We start from the raw sequence: 25,514 nt of genomic DNA, 5'->3' as shown, positions 1-25,514 counted from the left end.
TGGCAATAGTTGATTTTAAATTTAAAACCATGCAATCACAGAAAAATGTTGGGAATGTGTTTTTTAACATTTTTTATAGTGTAATAGTCTAAATTTAAAATGATGGGATGTTTTGTAAATCAAAATGAGTATCTTTATCCATATGTCAATACAGTGAAAGAGAGACTGATGTCCTCTGTACATCTTACTATCACAGTTTATAGCAACTGCATGTATATTGCCCCTCCATGGTTCCCTGAGGGCACCCACTCTAGGCTCCCTGTTCTTCAGTTTTCACCTCAGTTGGCAAAGATGTGTGTGTGTCTCCTTTCAAACCAGCAATTTTAGGAATAGCACAGTCTCTGCCTAGCCTGCAGTGTGATATCTCTGGCAAACTAGAATAAAAGGCCAGTGTCTTGTGTTTTTCTCACCTGAGGCTATTAACAGTATAATTGCTACAATTACAAGTTACCACATTGCTCTTTCTAAGCAAGCATGTTTATTTTTAAGATGAAAGCATTACAGAAAACATTAAAATAATAAAAGAACCTTCATGCATACTAAAAAACTTACTAGACATCATCTCAACTCCAACCTCTGACTCTGGTAGGTGTTAGTCCTTCAAAACCCACAGCTGAGTTTTCCCTGTTATAAGTCTAGAACAGTCTCAGATTCAGAATCTGAACAACCATGAGGTTCAGGCTTTCCTTTATACAACTTGGGCCCTTGACCTTGTCCTCCTGTAGCTTCAAGAAAGATCACCTTTCTGCAGTCACAATCTCCTGCAATAATGGTTTCCCCAGAACAGTGAAATTGTCAACCAGTTTAGGAGCCTAATACGTTTTTAGAGATGGTATTTTTCACAGAAGATATATTTACATTATGTAACTTGGTACCTGTGAGAGAGGAGTTGACCATGGACCTAAACTTCTTTCAAACTATTCCTTTCTTTGACTTAATTTTTTTCAGTAACTTCACACAAACATACATGCTCTCATAAATATAAGCAAGCAATCATCCAAATCCATAACTAAGACAATGGAGCTATTTCTTCTATAACCTGGAAAGGAAGGAAGAAAGTTATTTTTTCTATTTTTAAATACTTGGGATGCTTTCATGGGCACCACCATCATGATACTAAGACTGCTTCTATGGAGAGATTGCAGTATTACTATAAAATGATCGCATTCCAAGCTTACTGTAAGAATTTTTTGGTATAGTCTAGACATGTCGTGCTAGACTGAATGCCACAAATTTAATAGATTTCCATAATTTGTGAGAGAGAACCATTACTAGTTCAGCTTCGTTTTTAAACTTTTATCCTTGAAATTAAGAGCAGTGAATCTACTGTGGATGTTTTATTTTTGTCTAGAATGTGAGATGATAAACTAGTTGAAATGTGCAATTTTTGTGAACTCAGCACAAGATTTTGAGAGCTATTATTTTACATTGGGTTGGAGACTGAGGCAAATTTGCTATTCAGTTTTTGTGATCCTTTACTAATAGAAAAAAATCCTACTACTTAGTCTTAATATATTTTATCAATCTCTGCATTTTCAGTATTTGCTGGCCGTTGGTTAATGTCATTTTGGACGGGAACAGCCAAAATCCATGAACTGTACACAGCTGCTTGTGGTCTTTATGTCTGCTGGCTAACCATTCGGGCAGTGACCGTTCTAGTTGCATGGATGCCGCAAGGTCGTAGAGTGATATTTCAGAAGGTTAAAGAGTGGTCTCTCATGGTAAGTTCTCAATTGAAAAAAGCTTTTGCTATATTTTCAAAGAGAATATTACTGAATAAGTCCTTTGTGTTCTACAATACTATTTAACTACTGTACTTCATTTAAATGTGAATGTAATACTATCCAGTGAAGTATTCATTTGTTTAGAGACTGAATGTTATCAGTAAAATGGCAAAAGAAGTAGGGAAGATCATTGTCAGTTGTGAGAAGACATTTGTTGTGTACCTGCACAGTGCATTTTCAGAAAGCTCTTTCAGATCACCAGATTTGTAGTGATTGTTCAACCTCTCCAGTTGAGAGAGAATTTTCACAATATTCTTATACTAACAGTGACTTTGACACTGAGGGAAAACTTTCATCATGATCAAGACAAGCCCTCACCTGTTTAAATTGGTTTGTTATAAAACTTCACTACTCCCTCTCCTTATAGTTCGGGAATGGTAACATAATTTTCCCCTTTATTAATACATTTTAGAGATGCAAGGGGAAAGTGTTAACCTGTGAAAGGGCCACTCAAGGTTGAATCTTACTGGAAATTTACAGATGACAGCAATTTTAATAGATGTTTCTTGCTATATCTGTTTTCATGATCAGCACATTCTTTATTTCATTTGCAATTACTTTAGTTTGCCAAAAGAAATTGCTAATGTCAATAAAAAAAATTATATCCTTGGGTTCACTCCTACACTTCCAAAGGTAATTAGATCATAATGCCTTTGTTTTTATTATGCGCCAAAGAAAATTCAAGGATAGAATTGTTAAATCTGTTAAAACAAATACCACATAACATGTAAATAACGCAAACAACTCAACATCTTAATTACAGGTTGAACCTCTCTAGTCTGGCACCCTCGGGATCTGACTGGTGGCCAAACCAGAGAATTTGCCAAACAATATTGTCTAGCAGGATTACTTCTGTTGCTTACTGGACTCTTAGTAAACATTTAGGGGTAAATTAGAGATGAATAACAGCACAGAATACTGTGAATCAGGACTGGTGGCTGTAAACAAATTTTGTGGAAAACTTGACCATACTCATAAATGGATATAAGCAGGGCTCGCTGAACCACGGCGATCCCTGCTCACCAGCCACACTGTCCAGTGATCTGCGCATGCACAGATTGCCCAAACGCGGCTCTTCCAGGTTGCAATCTACTCGCCACGGGCGAGTAGATAGCCTTATATCCAGGGCTTGATAAATTAATGCAAACTAAAATCATGGTGGACCACATGGATGTTTCTGGATCAGAAAGCACCAGACTAGAGAGGTTCAACCTATGTAAGGAAGGGGAAGCATTGGAAGAATTCTTCCTGGTTAAGTACTGACCATTGGGTACTTTACGTGCTATGATAGTCAAATATGAGTGTGTAGTTTAGGAAAAAAGAAGACTCTCACATGTAGGTGCCTGTTAATTATTTTGGGGGACTAAAAAGGATTAAAAATGCAGATTTTGTTACAAAGTGTGTATTGTAATTTACAATTAACAGAACTTAGTTTTGCATATGTACTAATTCAGTTTTTTCTGCCTTTGAATTTTTATTCTTGAGGAAAATAAAAATACTTTTAAACATAGAGAAATCAAAAGGTGCAGCTTTGCCCAGAACTAGCCATCTGGCATCATTTTTACAAATCAGTCTTTTTGTGTTTTAGATAATGAAGACACTGATAGTAGCTGTGCTGCTAGCTGGTGTGGTTCCACTTTTGCTTGGTCTTCTGTTTGAGCTGGTAATTGTTGCTCCTTTGAGAGTTCCCTTGGATCAGACACCTCTGTTCTACCCATGGCAGGTCAGTTAATTGCTGGATTTATTTTTAATATAATTCAGACTTTTCAACTCTTCATTGTTTTTTACTAAAATATGAGGTTCTCTAGATGCTTTTATAACTACTGTATTAGGTATGGGTTTTTATATGATTAAGTATTAAAGCATTTTTTAGTTTGTGTGCTTTGTAGTTTTAAAAAAGGCAACTAGTGGGTTATCATTGTTAAACTAGAAGTAGGTTGCTTGACTCTTTGGAATCACAGGTTCAGTTTTTCACAAGATCTGTTTTACCATCCATCTGTGTCTAGATAAGTACTGATAGATCATGCTATGAACGGCAGATAAAGATCTCAGAGGCATCCAGTCATGATTGTTTTTTAAAAAAAAAATACACCATAACTCTGTTCAAAAGAAATAGTTTTATACAGATGTTGTTGGCCAAAATTCTTCCATCCATCTCTTGTGCAGGGTGCTTGGTTGCCAGCATCCATTGCAGGGGCAGCTATGTTTCATTGGTGCTGTGCTCTGTAAATAGTTATGTGCTTCTTTTTTTTATCATTCTGGGTGAAAGGAGCTGTGTAAATGTAAATTGTTGGCCTAACTCAGAGATAGGCAGCTGGCAACCCAACACATCCAGCATGTCAGATCATTGTATTTGGCCTGCCTAAAGGCGAAGTTGCAGCCCAACGTGGGGGGAAAAATAAGGTTGAGCCAGCACAGACTTACGGTAAGGCTGCTGCTTCCCCATTGGCTCTGATTCCACCTCAGGAAATCCAGCTCAAGTTAGCATTTCCCCATTTTCTGATTGGTTGGGTGTGGAGGGCCAGCGAGGTGGTTTCCCTGGTCTCCTAGCATTGGGTAGAGAAAGATAGACTCCTAACGGTGGGAAGGTAATAGCCAGAACAGTGAGCCTGGGATGCTGACGGATTCTATATGGATGGAGAATTGAGCAAAGCCTGGAACTGGGTTACAGTGCCACTTATTGTCCCAACCACCTCTCCATCATTAACACGGGGGGATGCTCTGCTCTGTGCCATGTGGATCAGGTTACTTGCCTTCCCAATGGCTCCCTTCTCCCACAGTCAATCTGATTGTGGCCTGTCGTCAATCTTGGGAGACAGGACGAGCAGGGGTGCATTTCTGCCAAGTTATTGGGAAAGCAGTAACCAGAAGTGTGTGACAACAACCAGGTCATATTTGAGTGACATTGTATGACACAGTGTATGGGCTCTTGCTGCCAGTCTCAGACTCTCCGCCCGGGGGAGTAAAGAAGAGGCAGAGACTGGAAGAGGCAGAACAAAACTTTAAGATTGTTTTTATTTTTTATGTTTTCATTTATTAATTCCTTTCTCTTCTGCACACTGGACAACAGATTAGTGAAAGACTTACATGCTGTATTGTAGAAGACATTTCTGATATGCGTATGCATTAAGAAAAAAATTCTTCTCCTTCCCAAGGGCTTTAGTGAATTTTTGTGGCCTTATGATAGTTGCCCATTCCCCTGGTCTAGATACTTGAAAATAGGAATCGTCATTTGCCTCCTACCTGTACCAAGTCTCATAAGGAGGAACTATTGACCCAGATTTAGAGTTAGTGGTTAAATTCCCTTGTTAATTGGATTTGTCTAGCAGTGTTGTTTTTAGATGGATTAGGAATGATGCAAAGGGATTGAGTTAGTGGCATTACTGTGGGCTGTGACAGCTAGATGTTTGTTTCATCCCAAAATTAACTTTAAATAAACTTTAACTACAGCATAAGAAAGCATGTGAAAGCTATAATACCAAGTAACAAAAAGAATTCTGAGATGGTGAATCTCTAACTTCTATGCAAACAAATTATTTACTTACAGTAACTAAGTATGTAAAACAGTCTCAACTTGAGAGACATTAATTTACATATTGAATCTCCCATAACTACTTTGTATTTTTTCACCACTTTGGAGGTATGCTTTTATAATATAAGTTATTACTTCTAACAATTTTACATATCTGATTTTGATTATTCATGAAACTATCATGACATAACAATGGAAATAACAAGAACAAAGAAGTTTAAATTAAAAAGATTATCCAGAAACTTTACCTCAGTCTTCCCTCCCCCCTCCCCCCCCCCCCAAAAAAAGTAGGGAAACACTCAGAAGCCTGGAATTACATTTAAATTCCCTCTCTCGCACTTCCTGTGGGGCTTTCACTTTCGAACTGTAGCAAGAGCCTGGCAGGGACCCTTATAGACTAACCAAATAGTTGATGGAAATCCCATCAACTATTCAATTAGTTAATCTAAATTGAACATTCCTAGTCTTTAAACTACTCCATTTTGTAAATAGAAAACTCAGTTTCTAATGATTTTAAGTAATTTTGATATTAAAGATTTTCTGTACTAAATCTTTGGTTGGTCAGGACACATTTAGAAAATACAGTTTACTTTTATGTTCCCTTTTTTAAAATTAGGACTGGGCTCTTGGAGTTCTGCATGCCAAAATAATTGCTGCCATAACTCTGATGGGCCCTCAGTGGTGGTTGAAAACAGTTATCGAACAGGTAAGAAAATGAAATATTTTTAAGTATTAGCTAAGGAAATTAAAGTTAAATTTGGACATTATAATGTATGGAAATACATACATTAAAATTAAAATCATTCATACACTCTTAACTGATTTTGCACAGTTGGCAGACACTGTACACAGAGACTTCTTGCTGAAGATTCTTGTATATGATTTAAAGTCTGTGAATTACTAAAACTCTTTTATTTGCATAATTGATCTGTGATGTTCAACTCTGGAATGCATGACTTTGTATGTACATGCAAATTATCTGCCATGCTGTGCCCATGTGTATAAACTCCCTAATTTGAGTTCTAGCCTTTAAAATGTAGTTGAAGTCTATATTTTAAAAATACCTCTGAAGTTCTATGTTTGTCTTAGATTATATCTGTTCAAATTATAAGTAAATAGATGATCTTTCAAAATGCCAACCATGTCAACTTATCCTTGAAATTTACAGTCAGCCTTAGGGATGTAAAATCCCATTTAATCAGCTAGCTGGTTAAACATATTGTTTAACTGGTTAACTTGATTAAAGGGGGAGGCAAGCAGGGAAGGGTGGCACTCCAGCTCAGCTGGAATAGCCCATTCCCACCCAGAACAGCTCCTGCCTGCATACTCTCTGCAGTATTGAGGAGGCTTACTGGTTAAACCTTCACAGCCCCAGTCAGCCTGTATTATTTCTGGTTCGCAAATCATGAGGAGTAGTAGATTTACAGCAGTTCAGTACAGTAGTGACTTCTGTTATAATCAGGATTGGGACCTCAATGTACTGGGTGTACAAACACGTAGTAAAGAGATCCTGCATGCCCTCAAAAGATAAACTAAGGTAAAATATTCTTTTTTATTAATGGTGGAATAGAATCTTTATGTTCAATAAGGGTTCTTCAGTGTTAACAAGGAATATAAAGCTGTAGACATTTATTTTAGTAAAGTTAAGCCATTATATCAGTGGTAGGCAACCTGCAGCCCACAAGACATTTTCTTTACTGTTGCCCATGCATAAGGTTGCCAGATACTTCTGCATTTTGTCTGTATAGTTTTTTTCCTACTGATATTACTTAAGTAACATGCATGTAAGGCAATGGTACGTGAAGTATGGTGCATGCTGATTGCATATATTGTTGACTTCGAGAGCCTTGTGCTCCCTCTGCATCTAATCAAAACACTGCTACAGTTTGCTGGGCACACATCGCAACTTCTACATACTCATGAGCAGTTAGCAAAACTATCCTATCATGAGAGACTGTCTTGGTTGGAACAATCTTGCACCCATTGAGATGGAGTGGCCCACTCACTAAACTTAAGTTCCTATCGCTGAACTGTATGCTTAAAGAGAGTAACTGTTGTACCATAGAGTATCATTTGTATGTTTACTATTCATGATTTGTGAACCAGAAGTGATACAGACTGACCTTCATCACTAAATGCTACAGCTATATGTTTCTGCTAAATCTCTGTATGATAATGTTGTCATTTGATACATTGTACTGTTCCTGGTAATTGTCCCAAATATTGGCTTATTTGGTAAAGACAGGTAAATGCTTCATTTTGTCATTTGAGCTCTATGTAAATTCTAAGATACTCGAGTTTTACTTTAGAGATACATGTACTTTTAACAAAATACAGGACTATGTAGCACTTTAAAGACTAACAAGATGGTTTATTAGATGATGAGCTTTCGTGGGCCAGACTCACTTCCTCAGATCAAATAGTGGAAGAAAATAGTCTATGGTTGTGACTGTTTTCTTCCACTATTTGAACTGAGGAAGTGGGTCTGGCCCATGAAACTTCATCATCTAATAAACCATCTTGTTAGTCTTTAAAGTGCTACATAGTCCTGTATTTTGCTTCAGCTACACCAGACTAACAAGGCTACATTTCTATCACTATGTACTTTTAAGACACTCTTAGTTCCAGTTCAGCTATCTCACTTCTCTGTTTTGGAGTTACTAGCAGGGCAATGGTACATTGTTTGATGACAGGCTTGTTTCCTGGTTTTCATTGCTCCGTGAATGGTGATACCAAGTAAAAGTGGTTTGGGTGACCTTAATTGTATGTTTTCATTATTTTTAATGTTCTCCCTTGTCTAAATTTCAAAAATAAGTTGCACTTACTTCTGATATTTGTGAGGGTTTTGTGTGTTCAGTTTTTTGTCTTCAGATAATTTCCTGAAGGAGTTTGAAATCCTGATATCTCAGAACTGATTTCTTGCTTTGCTTAAAGCTTTCCAGAAGAATCTTACCCTGCTAGATAAACTTGCATATGATTTTGTCAAGTGTAGGCAAATTTGGGAGTCAAAATCAGTCTTGGAATAGGAGAATCAACCTATTCCAATCTGACCAATAACCGTAAACTGACCAATCCTGAGTGCGACTTTACTTTTTCTGTTCAGAATATCCAAATCAATTCTTTGAATAAAATACATAAATGTCAATTTTGAATACTCAAGTCAGAAAATGAAATAATTGTTATTGCACTAATAATTCAGGACATATGTCCTGTGTTTATATTGTATATATAGCTATAGTGCTGATAAGTGTCTACTGCTTTTTGGGAGGTGGATTATAGCTGTGTTGCTGTAGTGTTTCAAGTGTAGACCAGCCATAAATCTATGGTAACCTGTGAAGGGATCACCACTACAATTTAACTAGGTACACTTAAGAAATATTCATGTTCTTAAAGAAATATTTGAATTATGTGAAACATTTTATTTAACAAAACCTGTAGTGATTTTTTTTTTCTTCTGATTCACTCTTCCTGACTCTTTCATTTTTCTTCTTAGGTTTATGCAAATGGGATTCGCAATATTGATTTACATTTTATTATTCGTAAATTGGCAGCACCTGTCATCTCTGTTTTATTGCTTTCCCTTTGTGTACCTTATATTATATCATCTGGCATCGTTCCCTTTTTAGGTAAGTATAAATTGTAGGTACCTGTTAAATTATCTGTCCATTGTGCCTAACGGGCTATATCTACACTAACACATCAGCTTGGGGGATGAATATCAGCTCTCCCACCCACTCACCCCACAAAAATGACATAAGCGTGTTGGTGGGAGAGCTTCTCTTGTCGACATAGTGGGCATGGATTAATTATGTCAATGGGAGAGCTCTCCCACCAACATGGCTACACGAGATCTTACAGCAGCACAGGTGCATTGGTACAGCGGTGCAGCTGTAAGCTCTCTAATTGGGACTTGATCTCAGATGTAGTAAAGGAAATGCAGCATAGCATCAGTGTTAACTAACAAATTTAAATGCTTAAATAGTGATGTCACCCTGCATTTTGTTTCATTTTTTGATATACTGAATATAAATGTTTTAAATGAGTAATTAGACTAGGTGGGAGAGGTAGTATCTTGTATTGGACCAACTTCTGTATATGAGAGAGAGAAGCTTACACAGCTCTTCAGGTTTAGGAAATGTAATCACTGTGTTACAGTTAAATACAAGGTGGAAAAGATTGTTTAGCATAAGTAATTAACACTCATTTCAAGGGGCCATTCAAGGTGAAGTAATCTGTTAACATCTAAGCCTTTGGAAGAAGGAGAGTGGGGGAGGAGGGCGTTAAGTGGATTATATCTCTTTGTATTAAACCGTGAATCCAGTGTTTTTATTCAATCCAAGATTTTTAATGTCTTGAAAAGGAATTTGAGCTCCTAAGCTCATTATTTGAAAGTGTTGTGCAGGTTTCCATTAAGGAAGACAACTAGAAGTCAGCTATAATGATCATTTTGTGAAAAGTGGTCACCCAAAGGTGCTATGATATTCTTTGTCTTATCATTTTTTGTTTGACTTAATTAAAGAACTAGTGACTCTGTGATTTCACCCACATAGTTATTGAGTCATTTTGTGCTTCGGATTGTACCCTAAGGATTGTGATAGGCAAGTGTAGGACCCATAGATTTTTGAAAGGTGTATTTTGGGGAATGTTGATTGTCATAGCAGTGGAAATAAGTCTACAGGTTTTGCATTTATTCTGCAGGGTTTGGGTGCTGCTTTGTGTTGGTGTGTCTTGGTCTGAGGAGAGTTTGCTTCTGGTGATAAACTTATTTGTAAGGCAGTAGTGGGGGTTCAAGAAAGATTTCATTCAGGATGGGGTTCCCATTGAGTGTGGATTGTAATTGTTTAATGATGCCCTATATGGCTTCCAGCATGGATGAGTAGTTAACATCCCTAGTGAATTTCACTGAGGCCAGGAATCTGCTTAGTATAAGTAAAGATATGTTTTATCACAGTAAAAGCTTATTGAGCTGAAGAAAAAGAATTAATTCTCAGGGTATGGCTAGATTGTGGAGTTTTTCCCCAAAAAAGCTCCACTGCATCCAGAGAACGCACTTTTTTTTTTTTGCAGAAGAGCAAACATACTCTTTTGGAAGCCCCTGTATTCCTCATTCCATGAGGAAGAAAGGCGCTTTCGAAGGAGGGTTTTTTTCCAAAATGTGGCCCAGTCTAGACAGGCCAAATTTCAGAAAAGCCTCTTCCAACAAAAGTATTGGAAAAAGATACACAAAATGCAGAGCACATTTTGCGTATCTTTTTCCAATAGATCCTTGCAGTCTAGACAATACCCTCTGGTGCAAAGGAAAGACTGAACAGGTGAAACTAATGTTTTTTATTATTGATACATTCAAGTTGTTTAAAGTGTTTCTGAATTTGAGTGTGGCTTAAATTTGAGTTCTGTAGATGTGAACTGTTTCCACTTGCTTTCCAGTGCAGTAACTGAATTCTTTATAGATGTTTCTGTTGAAATGTTCACAATTATCCATTTGAGCCTAGTAAATTTAAAGTTTTAATGGAACATCTGTTTTGGTTATCACTTGTTCATTACTGATAAGCTTTTATGTATGTGGCTGTATAGATAGAGGAGGTCCAGTAATTATACCAGTTAGTCATTCACTTCGCACATAAATGTAGGTGGCATAATGAACCTCTCATCATATGTGAAAATATATATCTTTGTTTGTAAGCAAATAGCTCACTGTTTGGTTTTGCAACTTGGGTTTTCACAGTGCTTATAACTTCAGGCATCAGTGCCCAGTTCTTATGTTAGACATGTTGTTTGCGTGTTCTCCAATTAAAGTATAACATAAATGAGTACACATAGACTATATTCACAAGCTAATTATTTCAGTAAAACTAGATACTAGCGATAGAACTGATAGTGTGCTTGTTTACAAAGATGGGCAGATTAGTTGGTTTTCCTCAATTATGATTCATTCGAGACATAGTATTTAGAAATGCATATTTCATGCTAACATTTAGCCTTATTTGTGGCAGTGCACAAAGAGGAAAAAAAAAGTGCATGGTCTGTTCAATACTGCTGTTGGATTCTGCAAGATGTCATGGATATTTGTGGACTTAACTGTGTATATGTTTTACAGGTGTTACTGCTGAAATGCAAAATTTAGTACAGCGCCGAATTTATCCTTTTCTACTCATGGTGGTGGTTTTGATGGGTATCCTGTCCTTCCAGGTCCGCCAGTTCAAGCGCCTTTATGAACATATTAAAAATGACAAGTATGTACTTATCACTTGCTCGGCGTCTGGAGATTTTTCTTAAATTGTGACTAGAGGTCAGACCTCTTTTGAATTGAGGAATGATATAAAATCCTGTACCATTCCATTATTTTGTCATGTTATGGGCTGGGCACATTCTTCATGCACATCTTTGGCGTCAATTATATGTAATTAGAAATCATGTTTGATTTAATATAGTTGAACAAATGCTGTTGCTGTGTACTGATTTTTCTCAATGCAGTATGTTGGAGAAATAATGGGAAACAAGGTATTTAGCTGAAAAATATCAATGTGCATACACTCCTAATAAAGTGCAAGATTCCTTCACAATAAAGTACCTCAATAAAATACTGTTACCAAGAGCTAAAGAAACTTGCAATGGATTATAGGTTATCAGTTCAAACAGATATTAGACAGGATCACAAATTAAAAACAGTTTCTTGCTATTTCTACCAGAAAGGGCATTGTCTCAATGACCTGATTACCTGCATCCTGCTTCAAAAACCTTTTAACACCAGACTTAAAGAGAATCCTCTGAACAGTCATTCATGCTTAAATTTGACACTTTACAGCTAGGTCTTAACAAGGACCCTAATTACCTTACCCATTACAAAGATAGCTTCCCCAATTATCACCTCTAATATCATTAGCTCAGACATTTACCTCCCCCCCCCCATCCCTCTTCTGTTCTGAAATTTGATTTGTCCTTTTCATATGTGTTCATTTTTTTTATTTTATCCTTTAGTATATATGGTCGTGACAATTTTCTTCCACAATTTGATCTGAGGAGGTTGGTCTGGCCCACGAAAACTCATCACCTAATAAACCATCTTGTTAGTCTTTAAAGTGCTGCATAGTCCTGTTTTTTGTTCCATCAAGACTGGTATCCTGTCATCTTATATGGCCAGTGCCAGGTGCTTCACAGAGAATTAGCAGAACAAAACAATTCCAAGTGATCCATCTCTTGTCATCCTGTCCCAGTTTATGGCAATTGGAGGCTTACGGATATCTTAATCAAGGGTTTTTTTTTCCCCCTAGTACAGGGGTTCCCAACCCTTTTCGGTCCCTGTACCCTCTTGGCTTTCAGTAAACCTTCCTGTACCCCCTATTCAATATGAAAGGAAATAAATTCTAGACTCTAAAATCCACAACTTTTTTTCACTAACACTACTACTTTTGGAATATTTCAATTAGGATAATCTAGTTATTTACCAAATATTCCCCATACCCCCTTGACAAGCTTCTCGTACCCCTTGGGGGGTACGCGTATCCCAGGTTGGGAACCCTTGCCCTAGTAGATGTATTTGTTTTGTAAAACTAAACCTAAACGGCACTCTTGTTGACATCATCACTAGAGAAGCCAAATACTGGATAAGTGGAATGACTGAGCAGACCTCTCACACTGCTTAATGTGCCCTTTGTATCACTGTGGTAAGGCACAGTAATACACAGTGTGGGAAAGTACAGCATTGTAGCTATGTTTGTAGCTCTGTAAGCAGACTGTTTTGCCCTACAAGGTTTTCAGTCTGATATTCTTCCACTTCATTAAAAATGTAGCTAGTGTTCTTTACTTGACTGAAGAGCAGTACGCATTTCCTCTCTCTAAGTATCCTTATATAACATCATCCTTGTGGAAAAGGGGAACTTACACAGTCAGATTTTCAAGTAATTTGCATAAAGCACATGCATGCAAGATAGTGCACAATTAGTTCTTCACACTTAATCTTGTGGAATTAAATCATTGATAGTACCGGGTCCTGCCATGAGGGCAGGGGACTGGACTCGATGACCTCTCAAGGTCCCTTCCAATCCTAGTATTCTATGATATAGCACTGCACTTCAACTGGGAATGTGGCTTATGCTCTCTTTGAAGTTATAATATAAGTGCACATGACAAAAGGTGACAGTTTGGAAAAGGGAGTACAAGGAAAGACTGAAGAGAATGATGGACTACAGGTTACCAGGTTTATCAAGGAAGTGGGTTCTGGGAAAGAATTAGAAGAAGGGGGGAGCTTCTAAGCAAGGGACCTAACATTAAAAAAGGCACAAAAATGAGTGCAAAAGGCAAAAAGCAGTAATGTGACGGGGTTAAGAATGTAAGAGGGCTTTAGCAGGGGGCAGTAGTAGAAGCAAATTACATTGTGCTGGAGTGCAGTGTGGCACCTCCCAGCAACAAAGCTACTGCTTTACAGGGAGGTGGATTAAGTATTCTGGTGGGAGAGGCTCTCATCTGTGTAATATCTTCATTAAAGCACTACAGCAGCACAGCTGCTGATGCAGCATTTTAAGTGTAGATTTGCCCTCCGGCAGCTGTTGTGTATAAGAGTTTGAAAATGTAACCCAACTACAAAGAGTAGAAATATTTCTTTACAATGAAAGCTGAGATTATAAGGTAATCAGGACCTAAGTGCCTGTTTGTATATTCTTGGCAAGACAGGATTAAACATAAACAAAACATGTTAATTTAAGTGAGAGGATGGAAAAAAGCTAGTGTGGAGTTTAAAATGTGAAGTAACAAACTTGACGGGAGGAGGCTACTGTAGTACTAGTAATAGTATTTTCAGTGCGCTGGAGGGTAGAGGTGTAAGAACAATGCATTTATGGTATTTTTATCATGTTGTTGAATAATGGCTATTTGTCTTTAAAATCGCAGATACCTTGTTGGGCAACGACTTGTGAATTATGAGCGAAAATCTGGTAAACAAAGCACATCAACACTGCCACCTCAGACTTCACAAGAATAGAATGGTCACGTTAAACACCTCAACCTTTTTTTGCCTTTACATGCCCTTTTCACAGACTGTTCTTCAATCTTTGGATATCCTTCCCAATGATCTTCTCAGCAGTGTTTTTATTTTTGGCTTCTCTTTGTAGCATTCAGATAGCAGTCAAGGTTCTGCTCCTTTACCTGCATATTCTGATGTTATCAGTGCTGTCTGAGATCTGTAAATGTGTAAATAGAATTATCCTGATACCCTAAAACCTTGGATTAAAAAGAATGTGCATTGTACATCTTTAAAAAAAGTATATTAATTTATTAAATCTAGTTGTCACTTTATTTTGGACTGCTGTTCTGTTGACAAACAATGTGCCACAAAGCAATGGTGCAGAGGCAAGTCATTTTTATAAAAATTGGAGTGTACTTTATGGTGTTCAAGACAGTTCTTCTTACAGTAATATTAATGCGACTTTCTTGGGCTGGAAGGCCACACTGGGAATATAAAAAAGAAAATAACTACCCTTCCAGTCATCAGTGAAATGGCTATGGTAAGAACGCAATGAACTATGTACTTTACTGTCTTTTTTATTGTTTTGTATAACACCAAAGCTGTTGTACATTTTCTATTGCCTCATTTTTTTCTTGTGTCTGGGTTTGTAATATTGTACAGTTACTGGTAGGTCAAGAAAAATATTTCCTTATTTAGACAGTACTTGCAGGGGCTCAGTGACATTAATTCTTTGGCACTGGGGATCAGGATTTCATGAAGCACTAAATCAAAATTTATTTTCACTAAATGGTGGGAGCACTAAACCCTGCCACTGGAGGGTTATGTAAGAAGACTACAGTTCTCCTAATTCTCAACCAATATTTTCCTGTCATCTCTAAAGCTCTGCTTTTTAAATGATTACAGTAATTTTCCCTAATGGCTTTTATTTACACAGAAGAAGCTTAGCTGACTTGTTTGCACAGGAACATAGTGTAAGAAACATACTGTGAAATGCTCTTTCATTGAAGATCTTGAAAAGCTTTTTTTTCCCTTACAACCAAAGCTGCAGATTATGCTACTAACTTAATATTAGATAACACAAACAAAGATAAATCTGTCTTTTCATTTATATGGAGTAACCCTAGAAACTTTCAGTAAACATATACAGAATGTTACCTGTGGAGAAAAAGAAATCCATATAGTATTAAACAGAGTAAAAGAAAAATGAAAATTTCTTTGCAAGGAAACAGCCAAATGAGAGCCACCAAAATCAAGATCAACAATTTATGATATTTTTCATATTTAGATAGGTTTTTTTCCAGTGGTGAAGATTTTTTTTATATAAATGTCTTTTAAAGAAAAATACAGAACAGTAATACAAAGCTTTAAGTAGAGTTAAATCATGTGCTTAGATGCAGTTATCAGTCTCTGGACTGAGTGAGGAACATTTATGGAGATTGATTGTGGTAATCCGAAAACTAATGGAATTGCTTAAATTACTTCTTGGCATTCTCCCTGCGCATTGCATACTTTATTATATGTATATAAAATATAATACCTGGGACACACATAATACTGCATCTCTGCCTCTGATATGACAGTGAATATGAGAGCTGTGGTCCAGGATTATTTTAAACCTAATTAGGTATCACAAGTCTAGATTCCTTGACAATAAACACATGCCAAATGTGAGAAGGATTGGACTATCACTACCAAGAGGTCACCAGTTGGTATTTTACATTACCTTATTCTGGTCATTTTGAGCTATACAAAACATGTGAGCGCTTCACAATGATTATTAGAAAGTGTCCAATAAAATAAAACAATAGAAAAATGACCCAAACATTTCCACTGTCCATGTCAATTTAAAGTTAAATTGTGTTCACTTCCCAAATATTTTCGACTTGCAAATGCTTTACCTTTGAATATGTATAGTGATGTACTCTCTGTAAGATAAATATTTTTCAAAAAGATGAAATTCACTGGTAACACTTTGTGTTCCACCATGATTGGATCCTGGACGTAGTCTTTGGTAAATAATTCCAAACAGTCTTACCACTCACATATTGCCAGCACTGCTGTGCTTCTTCATGTAGCATTTTCAGTAGTGCGCACACTTATAATTTGTGTTTTTTATCCAGATAAACTGGTCTTCAAAAAATATTAAAGTTTATTAAGAAAAAGCCTTTGTGCTTTGTTTCTTATTACTGTTTGTTTAAAAAATATATAAAACCTAAGTACATATGGGTCAGTTTAGTGCAAAATGTTTAACAAGTTTACTTAAGTTGGACCTAAGAGTGTATGAATGGCTTGCCTTTCTTAATAAAAACAGCTTTCATTATTTTACTGATATTTAAGGAAGGTGCCACGATAAACCTCTGAAAATCTTTTCTCTCAAGATATTCTTTTATTCTAAGTATATCCTGTACATTTATTCCACATAACCTTCACTGTCTTTCCTAGAGCATACACAGTTAAGAAGAAAACATAAAGCAGCTTTAAGGTTTAATACTCTAGTTTGACTATATTCTGGATTATTGTCCTGTGTGATAGAGATTGGACAAGGGAGTTGTTATGGCAGTTAATTCTTTACCATTATTGAGGAGGCTGAGAGACTTTGCAGCAGACACATCTGTGTCTGAAACAAAATATCTCCAGGAATGCTAGGGTAACACATAGTATAGTGGACACTATTATGCTTTTTGAAAAGTGTAGTGTGCACACCTCAATATGTGCTTTAGTATGACAGCTGGTATGGAAGGGGAAGCCATTGCCCCACATTACATTGGTCATCACTACTGATGGCGTTAGATATTTCAGGTCTGTGTATGAAGGGTTTGTGAGGACAGAATTGTAGACACCCTTGCACTACGGATGTTAAGGACTAGTCAACTATCCGATAAGCAAATGGTCACAACCATATATACCAAAGGATACAATTAAAAAAAATGAACACCTATGAAAAGGACAAATCAAATTTCAGAACAGAAGGGAGGTGGGGGAAAAGTAAATGTCTGTGAGCTAATGATATTAGAGGTGATAATTGGGGAAGCTATCTTTGTAATGGGTAAGGTAATTAGATTCCTTATTCAGACTCAGGCGTAAAGTGTCGAATTTAAGCATGAATAACCTGTAGGGGAAAAAAAAGAAGATCCAAATCTACCTCTTCTCACTTCTGTTGCTACTAAAGTGTGGTTGGGCCAGGTGCCAACTTCATATTTAAATATTGTGAAGAAAGAGGAATGCACACACTTACTGAGGTTTCTTTTCCCTTCTGTGGGCTCATCTATGTTTGGTGGGTGGACTGGCTAGAATGTAGTGGAGTTTTGAAAAGATGCTAGCTTGAGACATAGCTAATACTCCTGTTTTCCTCTCCTTTAAGTTGCTGCTCATGGTAGAGGGTTATGTCTCAGCTCCTGAGAAGTATCTGTACTGCTTTTTGTGAGGGGAGGGTGTCTACCACGCATGGCTTGCAGCTAATTGTAAAAGCAGTTTTGTGGTTCAGTAGCAGCTTGTTCTTAGAGTGCTTGCTTGTGTGCATTTGAATTAGGTGTGTGTGCGCTGCATTTTTCCCCCAGTGATATGTCAGGCAACCAGGGAGCCCCTAGAATGGTGCCGACATAATGGTGAATTAGTACCCCTGCTGGCCCCTCTCTCAGTTCCTTCTTACCACCCGTGATGGTAGCTGGAGCACCTTGTCTTTCTGACTTTATAACCCAACATGTAAATAGTTACCTTTTTGAAGTTGTTTGTAGTCTAAATAGTAATTAGAAAGTTTTTTCATATTAACATTCCTCTTCACTCTGGGAGAGGGTGATGCAAGGTCTGTAGGGTTTTAAGCCTTGTGCAATCTGTTTAAAGCCTGTGCCCTGCACCTCCCTGGCACCTCTCGCAGGTGCCCTTGACAGCTCTGCCCTGGTCTGTATTGTACTATTCGTCAGGATCTGATGCAGAATCAGTACGGTCAGGGACATCGTCGCATAGATCTTGGCACTGGTCCCGGCACCAGCCCCATCAGACATGGCCATCTCTGATGCAACCATAATGGCCGTTTTGGACTTCTGGGCCTATCACCAAATTTGGGGCCTGATGCCATTTTCTCAGGGCTCTGGTATATTAGTGTATATATATATATATCTGGTATATATAGTCCAGGGGTACTCCAGCAGTGACCCCCATGTCCAGGGTACCCACCTCTAAATATACAGGCAGTGTGCAGAGAGACTTGCCATGTCCCATGACAGGATGAGGGTTTGGGAGCTCAGGACCATCCCCAGGCCCAGCTGGCCTATCAGGTGGCTGAGCCACCCCCAGAACCAGCCGCCAATAAGGGAGACCTTGTCTTCATCCCTTGACGAGGCTCTTGCTGATCCTGCTCCATCCACGCCAACCACAGACATTGCGTCGCTTGGCAGCAAAACTGGCAGTACAGGCAGAGGTCGTAAATAAGGGTTGGACCCCACGGTCAACATTTTATCTGCCCATGCACCAACCAAGCTGGCGTTGCCACTGAATAAGACTGTGGCTAAGATCACGACCAATTGGTGGCAGATGCCGGCAATTCAAAAAGCTATTTTGTTCTCCAGACCGGGCATGAGCATTTGTATTCTCATCTGGTACTGGGCTCCCTGGTGTTTCAGGCGCCAGGACAAAAGGAGAGGCAGGGCCAGCCAGGTCCTACCCCCAAAAGCAGGGAGCCAGAAAGGCATACGCTATGGGAGGAGGAAGAGGGGGGAGAGGAAGGCCTGCAGCTGCGCATTGCCAACCAGCAGGCAATGTTAAGCAGGTATGCGTACAATACCTGGGCGGTGACAAGTTCAAGGAGTGCCTGCCACAAGATTCTCACCAGCAGTTCATAGCATTGACAGAAGAGGGTAGGACCGTTTCCCGTGCACGGTTGCAGGCCACACGACACAGCTGACCGGGCGGCATACACGATGGCCACAGGGGTCGTGAAGCAGTGTGGGACCTGATTACAGGTCTCCAGTGTCCCCCCTGAAGTGCAGAACACTCCAGCACCTGCCATTTGAGGGAAAAGACTTATCTCAGCAGATGGATGCCAGGTTGCATCGCCTAAAGGACTCTCTGGGCATACGCACCCCAGCCACGCAGAGGAGATCATACAATCCTAGGCCACTCAGGAGCCTTAAATGCAAAAAGTGATTTCGTGCTTAACCAGTGTGTGGGGGGGGAGAATCCCAGGAGCCACCTCTCGCTGCGTGTAGACGTGCAGCCGCTGAGCCGGTGGTTACTTTTTGCCTAAGGGGGCGGACGCTCCGGGTTCTCGGCGGGGGGCAGCGAAGGGTCCAGGGCCGCCTCTTGCTCCTGAGCATGCGCCGTGAGCGAGCAGCGGCTAGGTGACCGTCTGTGCACAGCAAGTGGTTTTGAAGAGCCCGGCACCGGGAAGCGCATGCGCCAAAGATAGTCGCGCCGCACCCTTGGAGCAGGTCCCGCCCTTGCCCAGCACATGCGTGGCGCGCGCTGTAGCGCGAGTCGGTTGCGTGGCAACGGTGAAACACAAACGTTGCCCCGGGAACCGGAGGGAGGCGAGCGGCGGTTACGCGCCGCCCCTCAGAGCCCAGCCGCAGCGCGGAGGTGAGAGACGCGCTACAGCGCCTGCCGGGGGGAGGCACCAAGGGCTGCGCCCGCCTGTCCCCGCGCTGGGTCCCTGCCGCGCGGTGCCAGCCCCTGGCCGTTGCCTGATAGGGCCGGGCCGGGCTGCGGCCTCGGAAGCCGCCGTGGTGGCTGATCCGGAGCGACGCGCCCCAGAGACCCGGCTGCGCACAGCGAGCGCGGGCAGCCCCACCCGCTCCCCTGCCCCGGCCCCGGCCCCGGCCCCTGCGCCGCGCGGCTCGTCAGCCGCCTTTGCTGCTAGCCCGCCCGCCCGCGGGCGCCACCGCGGTGTTCCCTGGCCTAGGGGTGCCCAGGGGTGTCCCCGCGCCCTGGCGCTACGGTGTTACACAGGGCACCGGGGGATCTTCATTTGGCCTGCTCGTTATTTAAGCATTGGCAACACTCCCTGCCCAGCAGCTTTCCCTCTAAAACAGACAGACCAGCCCCGTGTAGCCACGCGAGGAAAAGTTGATCAGAAAAATGAGTTTTCTGAATGTGATATGGAAGAAAAACTTTTAAAGCTTCCCCCCCCCCCCCAATATTTCTCTATGCCTTTACTTTTCACTGCAGGTGCATGTGTGGGTGTGAGAGACAGTGAACGATTGGTGCATAGTGATCTGAGAGAATCACTTTTTAGCACAATCTATTTTTACCAACACTATCGGTTCTTGTTCTGATGTTGGGTAATGCTATAAGAGTTCCAATTTTCTGATTTAGCTTATTTGGAGAAAGCCATGTTTTTTACCTGCTAGTTCAGCTTGTCCTATTTCTATTATAAAACCGCTCATTCCACTGTTGACTGTGAAGTCAGAGGACTTAAGAGCTCCATCTATGATTTTAAAATGCTTTTAGAGTGCTTTTAAAATACATTTCTCAGGATTTTTAACAACAAGACACATGAAATTTGCTTTCTGGTGGTACTGTATAGAGCTAACAGCACAGGTTAATAAATATTTACTCTGCTTAAATATATATACAGATATAGTGGAAACTTTGTAATCTTTGCACTTAATTGTCTTCATAAAAATGGCAAGCTCTCACAGCAAATATTTACAACACAACAGTGTTGTCCCCAGAAAACAGACATTTTCCATTGTTGCAGGACACTACTGGAGCTACTAGTCTGGTGGTGATGCATTCATTCTGTGGTTCTGCCTAGCAAGATGTGACAGCATTTTTCTTATATTATGAATCCTTCTACTTTCCCAGTAGGGCTCTATTCTATCTTTAAGCACCTAGCAGAGTTCTCAAAGCTTCTTTGTCACCATGAGAACTTGGAATAGAGCATACACATTCCAATTCAGTCACCAGACCACCTAACTTCTAAGTCAGGGTTTCCCAACCTATGGGTTGGGACCTGAATATGAGTCGCCATTACATTTCAAAAGGGTCACCAAGTGTCTCCCCAGGTGACTCTGCCTCCCCTCCTTTTCCCGTTTTTGAATTGCCTTGGGTCATCAAGTCTTCCTGAATTGTCAAAATGGGTCCCCATCTGGAAAAGGTTAGGAACCGCTGCTCTAAGTATATTAACTGGAAAGGGTTGAAACTCCATGGTTCTGCAGGCACTTGTGGATTGCTGTGGGCATTTCATGGACTTTAATGCTGACTAGTCTTGGAAACGTGCATGATGCTTGCATCTTTCAAAGCACTGGCCTATTCAGGAAGCTGCAAGTGGGGACTTTTTTCTCAGGCTAGAAGATCACCATGGAGGATGTGGAAATGCCCTGAGGACATCTTTGGAGACTCTGCAGTGGCTAATGAAGCTGTACATAGGGAGCCTTGACTGCAGCAAGGAGCAATTTAATAACAGGATGAGCTGGTGCGGAATGGATGTGGAGTGTGGTTTTGGCAGTTTGAAAGTCCACTGGCATTGTTTATACTGGAAGCTGGACCTGGCCGATGATAATGTCCCTGTGGTACATCACCTTGTGCTGTACACTCCATAATTGCAAAGGGAGGAGTGAAAGCTTCCCTCAGGACTGGACTGATGAGGCTGAGCGCTTGGAAACCAAGTTTGAACAGCCCAAGATGAGGGTTACTAGAAGAGCTCTGTGTGGGGCCGTATAGATCACAGATGCCTTGACACAGCACTTTGATACTGAAAATCAGTAAAACCTGTTGCTATGCATTGGAGTGCAGTGGCTGCATTGCTAGGGGGTTACTCTGGCTTGTATGTACCACTTAGCACTACAGTGACCATTGCTTTGCTGGGGCTTGCTTTCATGTAATGGAATAAAGATTGTATTGAAACACATGAATTTCAATTATTAAACACAGTAAACGTAGAACACACATGAAGCATGAAACATCTGCACTGGGTGGGAACTAGTGGGTGTCTGTGGGAGAGGCAGGAGGTGAGGCGTGCCGACACTTTCACAGGTTTGTACATGTCCAAGATTTATATGCAGCCCTGCTGTCTGATGTGCTAAGAATAAGAACATAAGAATGGCCGTACTGGATCAGACTAAAGGTCCATCTAGCCCAGTAGCCTGTCTGCTGACAGTGGCCAGCGCTAGTGCCCTGGAGGGGGTGGACTGAAGACAATGATCAAGCGATTTGTCTCGTGCCATCCATCTCCAGCCTCTGACAAACAGAGGCCAGGGACACCATTCCAACCCTTTGGGTAATAGTCTTTTATGGACCTAACCTCCATGAATTTATCTAGTTTCTCTTTAAACTCTGCTATAGTTCTAGCCTTCACAGCCTCCTCTGGCAAGGAGTTCCACAGGTTGACAATGCGCTGTGTGAAGAAGAATTTTCACTTATTAGTTTTAAACTTGCTACCCATTAATTTTACTTGGTGTCCTCTAGTCTTTATATTATGGGAATTAATGAATAACTTTTCTTTATTCACCCTCTCCACACCACTCATGATTTTATATACCTCTATCATATCCCCCCTCAGTCTCCTCTTTTCCAAACTGAGAAGTCCCAGTCTCTTTAGCCTCTCCTCATATGGGATCTGTTCCAAACCCCTAATCATTTTAGTTGCACTTTTCTGAACCCTTTCCAAGGCCAAAATATCTTTTTTGAGGTGAGGAGACCACATCTATACACAGTACTCAAGATGTGGGTGTACCATAGTTTTATACAGGGGCAGTAAGATATTCTGTCTTATTTTCTATCCCTTTCTTAATAATTCCTAACATTCTATTTGCCTTTTTGACCACCGCTGCACACTGAGTGGACGTTTTCAGAAAAGTATTCATGATAACTCCAAGATCTCTTTCCTGATTTGTCGTAGCCAAATGAGCCCCCATCATACTATATGTATACTTGGGGTTATTTTTTCCAATGTGCATTACTTTACATTTATCCACATTAAACTTCATTTGCCATTTCGTTGCCCAATCACTTAGTTTTGTGAGATCTTTTTGGAGTTCTTCACAGTCTGCTTCTGTCTTGAACAGTTTAGTATAATCCGCAAACTTTACTACCTCACTGCTTGCCCCTTTCTCTAGATCATTTATGAATATGTTGAATAGGACTGGTCCTAGGACTGACCCTTGGGGGACACCACAAGTTACCCCTCTTCATTCTGAAAATTTACCATTTATTCCTACCCTTTGTTTCCTGTCTTTTAACCAGTTCTCAATCCATGAAAGGACCTTCCCTCTTATCCCATCACAATGTAATTTACACAAGAGCCTATGGTGAGGGACTTTGTCAAAGACTTTCTGAAAACCTAAGTATACTTTATCTATTGGATCCCCCTTGTCCACATGTTTGTTAACCCCTTCAAAGAACTCTAATAGATTAGTAAGACATGATTTCCCTTTACAGAAACCATGTTGACTTTTGCCCAACAAATTGTGTTCTTCTACGTGCCTAACAATTTTATTAATAACTGTTGTTTCGACTAATTTGCCCGGTACCGACGGTAGACTTACTAGTCTGTAATTGCCGGGATCACCTCTAGTGCCCTATTTAAATATTGGTGTCACATTAGCCATCTTCTAGTCAGTAGGTACGGAAGCCGATTTAAAGGATAGATTACAAACCACAGTTAACAGTTCTGCAGTTTCCCATTTGAGTTCTTTTAGAATCCTTGGATGAATGCCATCCGGTCCCGGTGATTTGTTAACATTAAGTTTTTCTATTTGTTCCAAAACCACCTCTAATGACACTTCAATCCAGGACAGTTTCTCAGATTCATCTCCCACAAAGGACGGTGCTGGTTTGGGAATCTCCCCAACATCCTCAGCTATGAAGACTGATGCAAATAAATCATTTTGCTTCTCCGCAATGGCTTTATCATCCTTGATTGCTCTTTTTGTATCTTGATTGTCTAGGGGACCCACTGGTTTTTTAGCAGGCTTCCTACTTCTAATGTACTTTAAAAACATTTTGCTATTGTTTTTTGAGTTTTTGGCTAGCTGTTCCTCAAAATCTTTTCTTGCTTTTCTTATTACAGTTTTACACTTAATTTGACAGTGTTTATGTTCCTTTCTATTTATCTCACCAGGATTGGACTTCCATTTCTTGAAAGATGCCTTTTTGTCCCTCACTGCTTCTTTTACGTGGTGGTTAAGCCATGGTTACTCTTTTTAAGGTTTCTTACTATGTTTTTTAATTTGGGGTATACATTTAAGTTGGGCCTCCATTATGGTGTCTTTAAAAAGTATCCATGCAGCTTGCAGGGATTTGGCTCTTGTCACTGTGCCTTTTAATTTCTGTTTAACTAACCTCCATATTTTTGTGTAATTCCCCTTTTTGAAATTAAATGCCAGAGTGCTGGACTGCTGAGGTGTTCTTCCCACCACAGGAATGTTAAATGTTGTTATATTATGATCACTATTCCCAAGCGGTCCTGTAATAGTTACCTCCTAGATCTGATCCTGTGCTCCACTCAGGACTAAATTGAGAATTTCCTCTTCTCATGTGGGTTCCTGTACCAGCTGCTCCAAGAAGCAGTCATTTAAGCCATTGAGAAATTTTATTTCTGCATCTCTTCCTGAGGTGACATGTACCCAGTCAATATGGGATAATTGAAATCCCCTATTATTATAGAGTTTTTTATTTTGGTAGCCTCTCTAATCTCCTTTAGCATTTCAATGTCACTATCACTGTCCTGGTCAGGTGGTTGATAATATATCCCTACTGCTATATTCTTATTATTGGAGCATGGAATTACTATCCATAGTGATTCTGTTGAACATGTTAATTCATTTAAGATTTTTATTTCATTTGATTCTACGTTATCTTTCACATATAGTGCCACTCCGCCACCCACATGGCCTGTTCTATCCTTCCGATATATTTTATATCCCGGTATGATTGTGTCCCACAGATTTTCCTCATTGCACCAGGTTTCTGTGATGCCTATTATGTCAAACTCCTCCTTTAATACAAGGTACTCTAGTTCTTCCATCTTATTAGTCAAACTTCTAGCATTTGTGTAGACGCACTTTAAAAATTTGCCATTGTTTATTTGTCTGCCCTTTCCTGATGTATTACATTCCTTTATATGTGGTTGTTTGTCCACTCTGGCCCCTTGTTTGTCCTCTCCCCTCCTCTCTTTCCGACTACAGCCTAGAGAATCTCTATCAATGGATTCTCCTCTAAGGCTGTGTCCAGACTCCATGCCTCCGTCGACGGAGGCATGTAGATTAGCCAGATCGGAAGAGGGAAATGAAGCCGCGAT

The 25,514-nt window shown here is 39.9% G+C and overlaps 2 protein-coding genes across 3 annotated transcripts in view; both read left to right on the top strand.

Moving 5' to 3' along the window:
• MARCHF6 (membrane associated ring-CH-type finger 6) overlaps nt 1–16,443 on the top strand; it is a 100,166-nt gene extending 83,723 nt beyond the window's left edge. The window contains exons 21-27 of one of the 2 annotated variants that reach the window (XM_089776440.1): nt 490–585; nt 1,540–1,721; nt 3,373–3,507; nt 5,933–6,022; nt 8,810–8,942; nt 11,414–11,549; nt 14,203–16,443. In XM_089776440.1, the coding sequence (XP_089632566.1) occupies nt 490–585; nt 1,540–1,721; nt 3,373–3,507; nt 5,933–6,022; nt 8,810–8,942; nt 11,414–11,549; nt 14,203–14,293 (863 nt within the window). In that variant the 3' untranslated portion in view covers nt 14,294–16,443. The remainder of the gene's footprint in view (nt 1–489; nt 586–1,539; nt 1,722–3,372; nt 3,508–5,932; nt 6,023–8,809; nt 8,943–11,413; nt 11,550–14,202) is intronic. The other variant, XM_075921472.2, reaches the window with a different exon arrangement.
• A 3,256-nt stretch (nt 16,444–19,699) lies between these two features.
• ROPN1L (rhophilin associated tail protein 1 like) overlaps nt 19,700–25,514 on the top strand; it is a 38,776-nt gene continuing 32,961 nt past the window's right edge. The window contains exon 1 of the mRNA XM_075921474.2: nt 19,700–19,852. Within this exon, the coding sequence (XP_075777589.1) occupies nt 19,725–19,852 (128 nt within the window). The 5' untranslated portion in view covers nt 19,700–19,724. The remainder of the gene's footprint in view (nt 19,853–25,514) is intronic.

This window comes from Pelodiscus sinensis, chromosome 2 (assembly GCF_052426305.1).
Source record: "Pelodiscus sinensis isolate ZL-2025 chromosome 2, ASM5242630v1, whole genome shotgun sequence".
NCBI classification, from domain to species: domain Eukaryota; kingdom Metazoa; phylum Chordata; order Testudines; family Trionychidae; genus Pelodiscus; species Pelodiscus sinensis.
This window is presented reverse-complemented; position numbering and strand designations above follow the sequence as displayed.